This window comes from Neophocaena asiaeorientalis, unplaced genomic scaffold, assembly GCF_003031525.2.
Source record: "Neophocaena asiaeorientalis asiaeorientalis breed wild unplaced genomic scaffold, Neophocaena_asiaeorientalis_V1.1 scaffold87, whole genome shotgun sequence".
NCBI classification, from domain to species: Eukaryota; Metazoa; Chordata; class Mammalia; order Artiodactyla; family Phocoenidae; genus Neophocaena; species Neophocaena asiaeorientalis.
The window spans coordinates 3,013,064-3,026,282 of NW_020175432.1; the positions used below are offsets into that span (position 1 = coordinate 3,013,064).

At 53.2% G+C, this 13,219-nt stretch overlaps 1 protein-coding gene and 1 pseudogene across 4 annotated transcripts in view; one reads left to right on the plus strand and one right to left on the minus strand.

Annotated features, from left to right (window-relative positions):
- KLHL26 (kelch like family member 26) overlaps positions 1-13,219 on the plus strand; it is a 29,589-nt gene continuing 16,370 nt past the window's right edge. For 2 of the 4 annotated variants that reach the window (XM_024767539.1, XM_024767540.1), the window contains exons 1-2: positions 10-93; positions 926-1,033. Coding sequence is in view for 1 of the 4 variants with exons in the window: in XM_024767537.1 (XP_024623305.1) it covers positions 17-93 (77 nt within the window). In the remaining 3 variants the exon portion in view is untranslated. Of the gene's footprint in view, positions 94-925; positions 1,034-13,219 lie in introns of all 4 variants that reach the window. The other 2 variants (XM_024767538.1, XM_024767537.1) reach the window with 2 other exon arrangements.
- On the minus strand, positions 2,915-3,008 carry LOC112414943 (uncharacterized; annotated as a pseudogene).

The window sequence follows — 13,219 nt, forward strand, 5'->3', positions numbered from 1 at the left end:
TGGAGGCGGCGGGAAGATGGCGGCGTCCGGTGGCAGTGGTGGCGCTGGTGGCGGCGGCTTCCGCGCGGGCCCGGGCCCCGAGCGCCCTAACAGGTGAGAACCAGCCCACAGGGTGGGCCTGCACCTGCCCCGGGACTGGAGTGACCTAAGGGGAGTCCTGGAGGAGTGGCCCGGGCAGGCTCGAGGATTTTTACGGGGGCTGCGGACTTTAGGTGGCTATGGAGTACTGAGGGGACTGAGGGCTGTTCACGGGTCATCCGAAGGCGGATTGGGGGCCCCAGGGCCTCCAGGCGTCTGCATGCGGCCCTAGGGGCCTGAGAGGGCTTTGAGGGGTGTGGAGGTCTGAAAGGAGACCCAGGGGCTCCTGACTGTGTTGTGGCCATGGGAGAACTGGGGATGCCAAGGGGTCTGGGAGGCAGGGAGGTCCTGAGCAGGGGCTATAGGAAGTCTTGAGGTTGTTGAGGCTGTCTGGGCGACTCTGAGGAGGGGCTGAGGGGAATTTGGAGGGCTGAGGCCCACGGCTTCTTGGAGGGTGCTGAAGGACCCTGAGGTTCCTAAAGGTGGTCCTGAGGACATGCTGAGGGGACCTGGGAGGAGTGAGGACTGTAGAAGTTTGGGAGTAGGAGGCTCAAGTGAACCCAAGGGCCTGAAAGAGGCCTGAGGGACCAGGGAGAACCTGAGAGAGGGAGCTGAGGGGCCCTGGGGGTCCCAAGTGAGTCCTGATTGGCAGGGAGAGGTCTTGGGGTCCCAGGGGTCCTGGGGGGCTAGAATGGGTCTTGGGAAGCCTGAAGATGGTGAGAGAGCGCTGAAGGTTTAAAAAATACATGAGAAGGGTCCGACCTTGTGGCTCCTCCCTCCAAGCCCCGTGGGTTGTAAATCCCATTCACCCCCAGGAAAATAACTTGAAGCATGGTCTTGCCCTCAGATCATGGTGGAAGAATTCACCCCTTTTGGTCTGAGAGAGGCCCCCTTTCCCTTTGGACAAGTCCTGAGACTGGTTGTTTGAACCGCAGAATTGGCATAGCAATTGAAGGTATTTTTATGCATTGTTCTGGGTTCTCAGAGGGAAAGGGGGGATCTTAGGATGTAAGACCTCCCTCCCTCTTCCCATTGCACAAGGCCAGAGTAATCTAGACCTTCTCATCCCAGTCCCCCAGGACAGTCTGCTACCCTCAGTGACCAAGGAAGAAATTCGGACTTTTTCTTGCTGGTGAGCTTATGGGAGCAAATAATTTCCGTCAGTGTGATAAATGATGAAGTGGTTAATACTCGTGTGCTTCAGAAAGGCCTGAGGGTCCGGGTGCATGAGTTGGGCTTTGGAGGCCTGTAGTGGGGAGCAAAGAGAGATGAGGGGATTTGGGAAGACATGCAGGGGGTAGAGTGGACAGGATTTGGTGACCGGTAGGAGGTGGCATGTAAGGGACAGTGAATCCTAGTCCCTGCTTTGAGCCCTGGCTAGGGATAACCTGGGGCAAGAATGAGGTATAATTCGTTACATGCTATACAATTCACTCATTTTAACTGAACAGTTCACTGAGTTTTTTGGAGTTTTTTGTTTTTTTGGCTGCACCGGGTCTTAGTTGCGGCACACAGGATCTTCGTTGCCACATGAGGGATCTTTTAGTTGCAGCATGTGGGGTTTTGCGGCATGCAGGATCTAGTTCCCTGACCAGGGATTGCCCCCTGCCTTGGGAGCATGGAGTCTTAACCACTGGACCACCAGGGAAGTCTCCTCACTGAGTTTTAATAAATTTATAGAGTTATGTACCCATTAACACAATCCAGGTTTTCAGAATGCGTCCATTACCACAATGAATTCCTTCAAGCCAGTTGCAGTCAACCCTTCTCCCACCCCTGGCCTCAGGCACACTCTGATCTGCTTTTGCCCTCTGTAGTTTCGTCTTTTTAGAAATTTTACATGAATGGAATCATATAATATGTGGCTTCTTGTGTCTGGCTTCTGTTCCTTAACAGAATATTTTTGAAGTTTCATCTGTGTTGTCACAAGTATCAGAAGTTCATTCTTTTTTCACTGCTGCCTACTATTCCATTAAATGGATGGACACAATTTGTTTATCCATTTACTGGTTGATGGACATTTGGGTTGTTTCCATTTTGACAATTGCAGATAAAGTTGCTGTGAACATCTGGGTATGCATCTTTGTGTGGACATATACTTTCATCCTCGGGTAAATACCTAGGAGTGGAATGACTGGGTCCTATGGTAGGTGTAGGTTTAAGTTTTTTTTCTTTTTTTCAGGGTAAAATGGATCTTTTATTTATTTGTACTTAAACTTATAAACCAGCCAGTCAAACCGGGACTATTATTATCATGATGTGGCAAAATACAAAACACCTTTCTACAAATACTAGAGTGATGAACAACTTAGGGGTTGCAATAAAACAGAGCAAAAGAGGCAGAGGAAATCAATGAAGCACACTGTAGCATAACCCCTCACTTTAGCAATTGAGGTTCTTAACAAGTAGGGCCTCCCCATCCCAGAAAACATAAAAAATTGTTCATTGAATCTTTGTACTTTTGCTTCCTATTTTTTTAAAATAAATTTATTTACTTATTTATTTATTTTTGGCTGTGGTGGATCTTTGTTGCTGTGCGCGGGTTTTCTCTAGTTCCAGTGAGCGGCGTCTACTCTTCATTCGGTGCACCGGCTTCTCATTGCGGTGGCTTCTCTTTGAGGAGCACAGGCTCTAGGCATGTGGGCTTCAGTAGTTGTGGCACGCGGGCTCTAGAGCGCAGGCTCAGTAGTTGTGGCGCACAGGCTTAGTTGCTCCGCGGCATGTGGAATCTTCCCCGATCAGGGCTCAAACCCGTTTCCCCTGCATTGGCAGGCGGATTCTTAACCACTGTGCCACCAGGGAAGCCCCTTGCTTCCTATTTTTTGAGGTTAGATTGAAAAATATGGAACATTTCGCGAACTTGAGTGTCATCCTTGTGCAGGGGCCATGATAAGTTCCAATTTTAGTATATGTGCTACCGAAGCAAGCATCATAGGTATTTTTAAAAAATATTTACTTATTTATTTTGGCTGCGCTGGGTCTTCGTTGTGGCACGCGGGATCTTCGCTGCAGCATACGGACTTCTTACTCGTGTATGCAGACTCTTAGTTGTGGCATGCATGTGGGATCTAGTTCCCCAGCCCAGGATCTAACCCGGGCCCCTTGCATTGGGAGTGCAGTCTTACCCCCTGGACCATCAAGGAAGTCCCTCTGCACTGTAGGTTTTTCAAGAAACTGCTGAGTTGTTTGGAGTGACTGAACCATAACTGCATTTGTACCAGCAATGTGCAACAGTTCCAGCTGCTCCCCATCCTTGCCAACACTTCACATGGCCAGTCTTTAATTTTAGCCATTCTAAGTGTATGTTGGTATCTTATTTTGGTTGCATTTTACATATCCCTAATAACTAACGATGTTGGACATCTTTTCATGGTCTCACTGGCTATTCAGATCTTTGGTAAAGTGTTTTTCCAAATCTTTTGTCCATTTTTTACTTGGTTTGTCTTTTTTTAAAAAATTAATTCGTTTATTTTTGACTGCGTTGAGTCTTCGTTGCTGCACGCAGGCTTTCTCTAGTTGCGGTGAGCGGGGGCTACTCTTTGTTGCAGTGCGCAGGCTTCTCATTGCGGTGGCTTCTCTTGTTGCGGAGCACTGGCTGTAGGCACGTGGGCTTCAGTAGCTGTGACACGCAGGCTCAGTAATTGTGGCTCGCAGGCTCTAGAGCGCAGGCTCAGTAGTTGTGGCGCACGGGCTTAGTTGCTCTGCGGCATATGGGATCTTCCCAGACCAGGGCTCGAACCCGTGTCCCTTGCATTGGCAGGCGTATTCTTAACCACTGCACCACCAGGCAAGTCCCTACTCATCTACTTTCTGTCTCTATAAATTTACCTTTTTTTTTTTTTTGGCCTCACCACGCGACTATGCAAGGTATTAGTTCCCCAACCAGGGATGGAACCCATGCCCCTGCAGTGGAAGCACAGAGTCTTAACCACTGGACTGCCAGGGAATTCTGTAAATTTACCTGTTTTATAAATAGAATCGTACCATATGTGACCTTCAGTGTCTGGCTTCTTTCACTCCATATTAATGTTTGCGAGGTTCATCCACAATGTAATGTGTGTCAGTACTTCATTTCTTTTTATGGCTGCATAACATTCCATTGTGTGGACATAGCACGTTTTGTTTATTCGTTCACCAGCTGAAGGACATTTAGGTTGGTTCTACCTTTTGGCTGTTTTGGGTAATGCTGCTATAAACATGCATGTACAAGTTTTTGTCTGAACACCTGGGTTCAGTTCTTAGGGGTATATACCAGGAGCAGAATTGCTGGGTCCTATGGCTGTTGTGTGTCCTTGAACATGCAGTCACCACCCAACACTACTTGGTGTGTTTATTAGTGGAAGTACCTTGAAGGTAGAGAGCATGTCTGTCTCGTGTAGTCTTGGTCTTGTATGCCTGGAGCACGGGCAGCCCAGAGGAAAGAAGTGTTCAAGAAATCTGGCTGGGGGACTTCCCTGGTGGTCGGTCCAGTGGGTAAGACTCTGCGGTACCAATGCAGGGGCCCGGTTTTGATCCTTGGTTGGGGAACTAGATCCTGCATGCATGCCACAACTAAGAGTCCGCATGCTGCAGCTAAGAAATCCCCATGCCACAACTAAGAAGTCTGCAAGCTGCAACTAAGACCTGGAGCAGCCAAAAAAAAAAAAAAAAAAAAGGAAATATGGCTGGGAGGGAGGGATGGATGAATGGAGTGTGGAAAAGCTCTCTAGGGCTTGTAGTCTGGCTGGTAGGACGTCCCTTCTAGGTGGTCAGGTCTGTCCCTTGTCTTCTCGGGGAGACTTGTGGGCCTGCCAGGGATGGGGGGAGGCTGGCCCTGTCTGTGAGTCTGGTTTTCCAGCCTTCCAGGTGGTGCCTGCATCTGCCTTTTTGTCCCATGAAGGGTTTTGTCATTTGGCCAGGGGTGGGGGCGGTTCCTGTCTTCTCCTTGGCCCTTCCAACGGTCCCACAACTCGAAAAACTGTCCTTAGGAGGGACTGCGTTCCCCCAGCCGCCCCCAGCATTACATAACTTGTTTGTTCCAACTTCACTTTTCTGCAACCAAGGGGGAAAAAAGAAAGAGAAAAGCTTATTCTCCTTCCTTCCTATCTCGAGGGATCAACAAAAAACCCGTTGCCTAGTAGAGATGGTCGTTAATGACCAAGCCGAACCTCTGGGATGGACAGAGCATGGCTGCCTTGGCTGGGCGCTTGCTGAGGGGAGGTGGGGTCCTAACTGCAGGCTCACTCACACAAAAGAAACTTGTTCTGCAGCAGGCCCCCTCTCAGCTCCACCTCAGGCCCTTGAGGGGGTCCAGGCTTCTGGAGAGAGAGGAGGTTTACAGTGTGTTGTGAGGGGGTGGAGGAACTCTCCCAGGAGTCACACCTCCCCAGCTAAAATTCCATCGCTGTGAGGTACCTGGCCTGCCTAGTTCTGGAGGAACCTTCTCGCCACGAAGTTTCTTCAGACATTGGGCCTTTGGCATCCTCTCTCCACTGCCCGTCTTTCCTAAAGGTGTCTGGATGGGGCCCAGTCTCATTGATTCACACTGCTTCTTGTGGGGCGAGGCAGGAGTATCTGGGTGAGGGCCACGCCGGTCACAGGTGTTTCTCTGAGAAGTCGTGACTGGGACACAGTGTGAGTGGGTTTGGCACAGTTCAGCTGAGGCGTCTGCTCCTGGCTTGGTGGCCTTTGCTTGTTTAAACTTTCTTAACAAGCTCTCTCTGGCTGCACCCTAGATTGTCTCCACTAATCCCTGAGGCTCTGGAAGAGTCCAGCCCCCCAACCCCTGTGTGAAAGACTGGGCAATGATTTGGCCTTCTGAGACGATTCTTGTTCCTTTGGCCTCATCCTCTCTTCAGCTGAGAGGGAGAGACAGGACTTTGACCCTTCAGAGACAGGAACTCAACTCCTCCTAGGAATTCTGGGAGATCTGGTGACATCAGGCACCTCATCAGACCCACATGCTTGTTGCATGCCTTGGGCACATCTGCAACCCTCTGTGTGTTAGTCTTCATCCGGGAAGTGGGACCCCGGACCCACTGGGCAGGGTAGCTGGGAAGAAGCAAACTAGGGTAAAGGTATGCTCAGAGGGCGCCCAGCATGTTGCACATGTGTGTGTGTGGAAGTGGCAGTGTTGCCCTGCGGTCCTGAAGCTGTTAGCATTCTGTCCGCTGTGCCTGCATGGACCAAGAAGGGATCATGGGGTGTTTGGCAGGTCTTGCTAACGAGCCAATGTGACACGTTGGGAGGAGAAAGTTGGTATCTTAGTCTGTTTGGGCTGCCATAACAGAATACCATAGACTGAGTGGCTTATAAACGGCAGAAATTTAGTTCTTGAAGTTCTGGAGGTTGAGAAGTCCAAAGTCAAGGTGCCGACAGATTTGGTGTCTGGAGAGGCCACTTCCTGGTTCATAGACACGGCCTCCTTGCTGAGTCCTCAAATAGTGGTTGGGTCTAGGGAGCTCTCTGGGGTCTCTTTTATAAGGGCACTAATTCCATTCATGAGGGCCCCATCCTCATGACCTAATCACCTCCCAAAGGCCCTGCCCTCTAATACCATCACATTAGGGAATAGGTTTCAATGTTTGAATTTTGGGGGGATACAAGCATTCATTCTGTGGTTGTTGGCTTGAGCAGTTTGGAGGATGGTAGTATCATTACTTGGTGGCCATGAGAGGGACAGTGGCAGGGCCAGTGGGAGAATGGAACATGTCAAGTCTGAGCTGCTTCTGCAGCATTGAGAGGACAGATGCTGCCATGTGAACCTGGCACCTAGGAACAGAGTGTAGAGCATGAGCTGGTGGGTCTTGGCAGAGTATTGGGGTGGGGCAGTTGAGTCTGGGGTAAGCTGGAGAGAGTGCTGGGCAGAGGTGCTCTGGGGGGGCTGGGTCACACAGCCGAGCTCCTTCTCTAGGAGTGAGGCGCCCCATTCCTCACCTTCTCACTGGTAGGGTCCCTTGAGCTCAGGATGTGAAATTGCTCTGAAAACTGCACACTTCGCCCTGAATTGTGCAGCCGGATTGTCTCATAGCTGAACCACTTCCATCCGGTAGCTGTGACCCCTCGGGGATGGCCTTCTTGTCGGGGTAGAAAGGCGTTATTAGCCTCTGCTAGCATTGCGCCATCTCTAGGGAGTAGACGTAGTGTGTCATCCCACTTTCCTTAACTGGTTATTTTTTATTGCCGATCCTCACGCGAGAGCTCAGAGGGGCCAGGTTGGAGGTTTGCGCCTGCCTCCCCCCACAGCCACTTTAAAAGTGGGGCTTCTCTGCACTCCTGCCCTTTGGTCTTGGGGCATGTCTCAGACTTAGGGTTGAAGGCCCTAGAGAAGGGGGAGGAGGGAGGGTGACTTCTCGGCATCCCCAGCTCCTTCCTCTTGTGGATGGGACTCATTTGACACCCTTCTCTTCCCCTGGCGATTGTCGATGGTCACATGCCTCCTGTGTGCCTGCCGCTGTGCTTGGTGTTGGGCATATGGGCCCCCGGACACCCAGACAGAGGGCCTGTACCTGTGTGGGACACTTATGTGCCAGCATGTGAAGCAGTTGGGCTGTCATTTCCCCACGGTTGCCATAAAATGTCCCGAGGCTGAGTTGGAGGTTCCTGCCTTCTCCGGAAGGTTCTGAGCGTCTCCTTACAAATGAGGTTGAGCAGAGCCTAAAGGTTAGTGCCATCAGCTTGGGGGAAGGGAGTCTCGGGAGGTGGCCTGTTTTCTGGGTACAGGCAAGTGGCATGTGCAGGTTCTGGAGGGGGAGGAGCCTGGCTTTTTAGGGGTCCGGAGGGCAGAGAGGAGCTAGAGAGGGTGAGAGGGAGGAGTGGGGAGACTGGGGGCTGGTGCAGGGTTTGGGTGAGGGGGCACCTGGGTCAAATTCGTGTTTTGGAAGGATCCCTCTGGCAGGAGATGAGGGGGCCTGGGCTGAGGGGGGCGCGTGGAGATGGTGAGGTGGGCATGGGTTTGGGGAAGATACAAGGTTGAACTTGTGTGACATGCTGACCCATGGTGGCAGCCAGGTTGGGAGTCACCAGCTGTCAGGTTTCTGCCGTGGACGCGTCAGGCAGGAGGATGAGGCCCCACTTGGCTTGAGAGGCTCTGCTGCCCGAGATCATCCAGTGGGGACAGGGAGCAGACATGGACACCTGGCCTGGAGGGCTTAAAGTCCTCCCTCTGTTCTGGAAAGTCCTCGTGCCTGTCCTTGCTCGAGGGTCCCTGGTCTTCTAACCACCAGGACCTGGTCCTTCCCAGTTCAATTCCTGCCTCTCTCCTCTGGCCTCCTTGAGAGCACTCACCACGTGCACACTTATTTGCTCTCTTTTCCTTTAATCTGTTGGCACATTGTGTTGCTTCCGCCTTTGAGCCACATCCCCATCCGGCCCCTTCTTCCACTTCCACCTCATCCTGGCTCTGAGCTGCCATCGATTCTTGCCCTCCTGGCTGCTGTCCCCCCACCTCCAGTTGGCAGGACCCTCCCAAAGCAGGCATCAGACCAGGCCGTCCCTCGCCTGACACCTGCCGGGGGCTTCCTCACTCTCAGAACAGTCTCAGAACAAAATTCACTTCTCCACATGATCCCCTTGGCCCCCACGGCGAGGCCCTGCCCGCCTACGGGCCCCCATGCTTCCACAGCCCACATCTCCAACAGCAGGCTGGTGCCCCTCCTGGGCCTCGTGGGCTCACCCTCCCTCGGCTGGGGTGACCTGTCCCAGAGCTTTGCACAACTCCTGTGTTGCCTCCTTGGGGCCTGGCCACTCTGTCCACCATGACTCCCCCCGTCTGCCCCTCTTCGTCCTCTGCCCCAGGCTCATGGTCCATTCTGTGTTCTTAAGGATCTGTGTCCCCTAGAATGTGTGCTCCCCGCAGGCAGGGCTTCACTGTGGAGGCTCTGATACAGTCTAGCGGATATTCTACATACAATCTACGATGGATTTGCAGGGGGAGCTGGCCTGACTGGGAGGCTTCTGGAACGGCCCTCCATGGCCAGCCGAGCAAGGGGCACTATTCTTCTTCTGATTTTTGTTAATGGCAGGGTCCGGGTAGAGAAACAGAGACTCACAGGTGTGTTGTCAGTGAATCAGCCCCGTTAGAGAGAAGCCAGTGTGAGCAGCACCCTTTTGCATGAGCTCCATTTAGTTCACGGATAGGATCTTAGCGCCGTGTTGAAGACGGGGAAAGGGCCAGCCGCATTCCCTGTCCAGCTGCCTGCCGGGGGAAGTGGGGGCTGGGGCCCGCTGGGTCCCCACCGGGCCGACCCGCCCTCCTCCTGTGGTAGCCGCTCCGCAGCTGTGCAGACGGGCTCTTAACACTTGTTAACCCCGAGTCTCCAGTCCCTTCCTCCTCCCCGCCCCTTTCCCGTTTCCCTTCAGAGAGGGCTGCTCAGGATTCACAGAACTCATCCCCCATGGCTATGAGAGCGTTTCCCTAACATTCCTTGGCGGAGTGGGTTTTGGGGCGCATCCAGCGTGATTTCAGACCCCTCGCCGAGCAGCCCCGCTGCTGAGCTCTTCCCGCAGACCACCTCGCCGCATACTGAAAATATTGTGATTCGGGAGGAAGTAACCGGCACCTTTGGGGAATCGCGGACCTTTCCTATGAGGGAAGCAGCTTCCGGAATTGAACACGCTCAGCCTGGAGGAAATCTTGAGGCGTGGACCTTTGGGCTTTTAAAGGCCTCGAGAGGGGGTCACCCGAGGATCAAGGATCGAGGCCGAAGACGTTTTCTGACGCCACAACTGCAAAATTCCACAGGGGTCAAAGACAGGATCCTAGCAGGAGCGGGCTGGGCTGGGCTGGGCTGGGCTGGATATCCGGACAGCTCGCCTCTCAAAGGGATGTTAGAATTTGAAGCAGTCTGCCGGAGGAAGCAGCAGCAGGGAGACGTGATCACCCGGAATCTTCCATGACTGTAGCTGAGAGTGGGACATTCTCCTGAGGGAGGGTTTGGGGGGTGGTGGTGCCAAAATGCCCGTGAAGCAACAGTCATGTAGGGGAGCCCCGCTGCAGACCCCCGAGGCAGCCTCAACTTGGAAAACTTCCAGGACTATAGTTAAAGTCATAACTGTGTGCTGGCTTGGTGAAGTCTGGTCGATCCTAGGAGGGCTTCTCTTGCTCTCTCTCTTTTCTCCCCACCTCTGTTGTGCAAGGGGTAATGGCAGCCCGTGGGCTGTAAGGCAGGGAGGCTGGGAACACACAAATGTTTATGCTCCACGTGAGTCACTTGCAGAAACTCTGGGTGGTGTTTTCCTTGCCAAGGCTGATGGCATTGGGCTGCCCTGCGGCTCCAGCCTTAGGCGCGCTTCCAGCATTTTAGCATTTAGAGTTGCTGAACTTTCACAGTAGGGGGCATGGGTAGCTTGCTGACCTTTCACAGGGAGATGGCTGGACTGTCTCTTTACGGGCGGGCGGGGCTTGGGCTGGGTCTGGTCACCACCCACTCACCTGCAGATCAACCAGTGAGGCTTCCTTGTCCCCATTCCCAGGGTAGGAAGCCAGTGTGCATTGCAGGGAGAGGTGGTAGCTGGAGAAGTATTAACTCCACAGTGGTTTTTCCAGAGGCTCGTCCGGAATTCGAGCCCCAGATCAGAGGCTTCTGACATTGAAGGCCCCTTTTGGCTACGAGAGCCAGAAACTCAACTCGACTCACTGCCTTCAGTTAAAAAATAAAAGTTCATCGTTCACATAAAAAATAAGTTCAGGGAGAATTCCAGTTTTTATATTCATTAAATTCAGAGCTCAGATGATTCCTCTGGAACCTGTGACTCCCGTCTCTTAGCTCTTGGCTGGGCAAGGTAACCTCACCTTGCTCCCCATCATCCCAGCAACCCTAGTGGGGAGGCAAGTTTCCATCCTGGTGGCTCCAGCAAAAGTCCCAGGGAAGGTTTTGGTTGGGTCGGATGGGTCACACTCCCTATCCCGGGCTCAGTCTGCGTGGCTGGGGACCTGGGAGGCTCTGGTTGGCCAGGCTGGGTTATGAATTCTCCCTTTTCAGCCCAGGGGTGCGTCTCCTGATCCTTACCATTGGGGCTGAGAGTGAAGGAGGTTCCCTGAGGAAAACGGGGCTCTTAACAGAAGAAGGAAAGGATGTTGGCACCCCCTAAAATGAAGATGTTCGTGAGAGGCCCCTCTTTTTTTTTTTTTTTTTTTTTTTGGGCCCCCCTTTTTTAAACATTTTGCAGTTTGTAAGCTTTTGAGTAATACTGGGCCCCTTTTTTTTTTTTTTTTTTTTCCAGAGGCCCCTCTTGATGCCTAAGTTTGTGCTGCTGTTAGAAGGTCCTTGCTGCGCCATACCCATACTGTGTCTGCCTGCAAATGGCCTAGCACCACCAGGCATGAGCACATGCCATTTGGTGGAACTGTCCCTTTCAGAGCCTCAATACCTGCCCTGCCAGGGGAGGCAGCTGGGCTGGGTCCTGAAATGCTGGCATTTGCAGTGCTGGATTCTCACAGGGTTTCCGAGTGGTGTTCTGGGGCCATGCAGTCATGTGCCTACTTGCCTAATTTGTAGAGTGAAGGGGTTTTGCTCATTCAAGTGGCCCCATCTCCAAGCCCAGTGCAGCAGGGATAATGTGGGGGGATGGGCTCTTACTGGGATCAGCCTCTTGTCAGTGGGTGGGAACAAAACAGGCGAAGCTTCAGCCTGAGACCTGCTTATTAGTAGCCCTTGCTGCCCCTGGCATTGGGGCCCTGGCTGGGCTTTGAGGGGTCACGGAGGCTGTGGGGAACCTGGCTGGTCCATGAAGGCAAGGGAGGTCATGGGGGAGACCTTCTACTTCGAGAAGGCTTGGAAGGGAAAGTGATAGAGGAGCGTGGAAGAGCTAGTGGGCTTGAGAGTGCAGCATAGGGAGGAGGGGTGGAGGTGGGGGGCAGAAAGAGTTGGCCCTTCAACACGGGGAATAGCATGAGTAAAGTGTGGAGGCCAGACATCCCAGAGAGGAGCCTGCCGAGGGCTTCCTGGTTGAGCCGTCAAAGGATAACATACCTAGTCCCAGGACTTGGACCAGGAGGTTCCATGGAGGGGGTAACAGAGCAGATATATGCAGCAGATACCTGCAACAAGCAGAGATAGGAGTCAGGCGCCAGCCACTGCTGCCACCTAGCAGCCAGCCACCTGCCACCTCACCCATCCTATCCATCCATCCATCCTTCCATCCGTCTATCCATCTACCCATCCTTCCATCCAACCATCCATCCATCTGTCCCATCTGTCTATTCATCTGTTCATCTACCCTATCATCCATTGTCCATCCATCCATCATCCATCTCCCCATCTATCCATCTGCTCATCCACCCACCCACTCAGCCATCCAGCCATTTAATCAACAAGTGTGACTGAGCTCTGAGCACATGCTGGGCATGGTGCCAGGTGCCGGAACACAGCAGGAGACAGAACCCACCCTTCCCTGCTTGGTGAGGCTCCTGTTGAAGCTTCGAGGAGACAGGTTGGAATCAGATGGATGGTTTACCAGATGGAACGATGGGCAGACAAGACAAATAGAGCTGGGTTGGGGTCAGAGAGGTGTGAGGCCTGGGTGGGGCTTTCCCACTGTGACCTGGCAGAATGGGGTTACCTCCCTCATAACAGCTGGAGGGTTAGTGGGATAGTCCACACCCTTGCCCTGGCTGCCACTTAGGAGCCACATCCTGCCCTACTTACTGTCCAGCTCCACGTCCACCTCCTGGCTTGGCCTTCCTGGTGAGTGGTCTCAGCTCTCCCAGCCTCAGTCTCCCCGTCTGCATCATGGAGGTGATCAGGGGGCCCATCCACCTGGGGCTACAGAGAGACCGACACTGACCAGGCCTCTTACGTGCTGTGTGGCCTTGGGTGGGTGCCTGAACCTCTCTGTGCCTCAATGTCCCTATCTGTAAGATGGTGACGATAGTGGTATACCCCTCTCCAGGCTGCCCACTGAGAGACGAGCTGGGAACCAGGTTGGCACTGCCCCGGGCCCACAGTCTTGCATGGAGTGGGTGCTCGCTTGCCAGGATGGGGAGGGGTGGGGGTACGTGGCGGCAGAGAGCTTGCTGATGAGGGAAGGAGGGTCTGGGTGTCCGCCTTCCATCTTCCTAGCCTTGAGAAGTTGCTGGAGTTGGGCAGGTCTGGGACTGGGGAAGTGCTGCCTACAGGGTCCTCTTGTCCATCAGCAGTGGCCAGATCCCTACGTCCTGGGC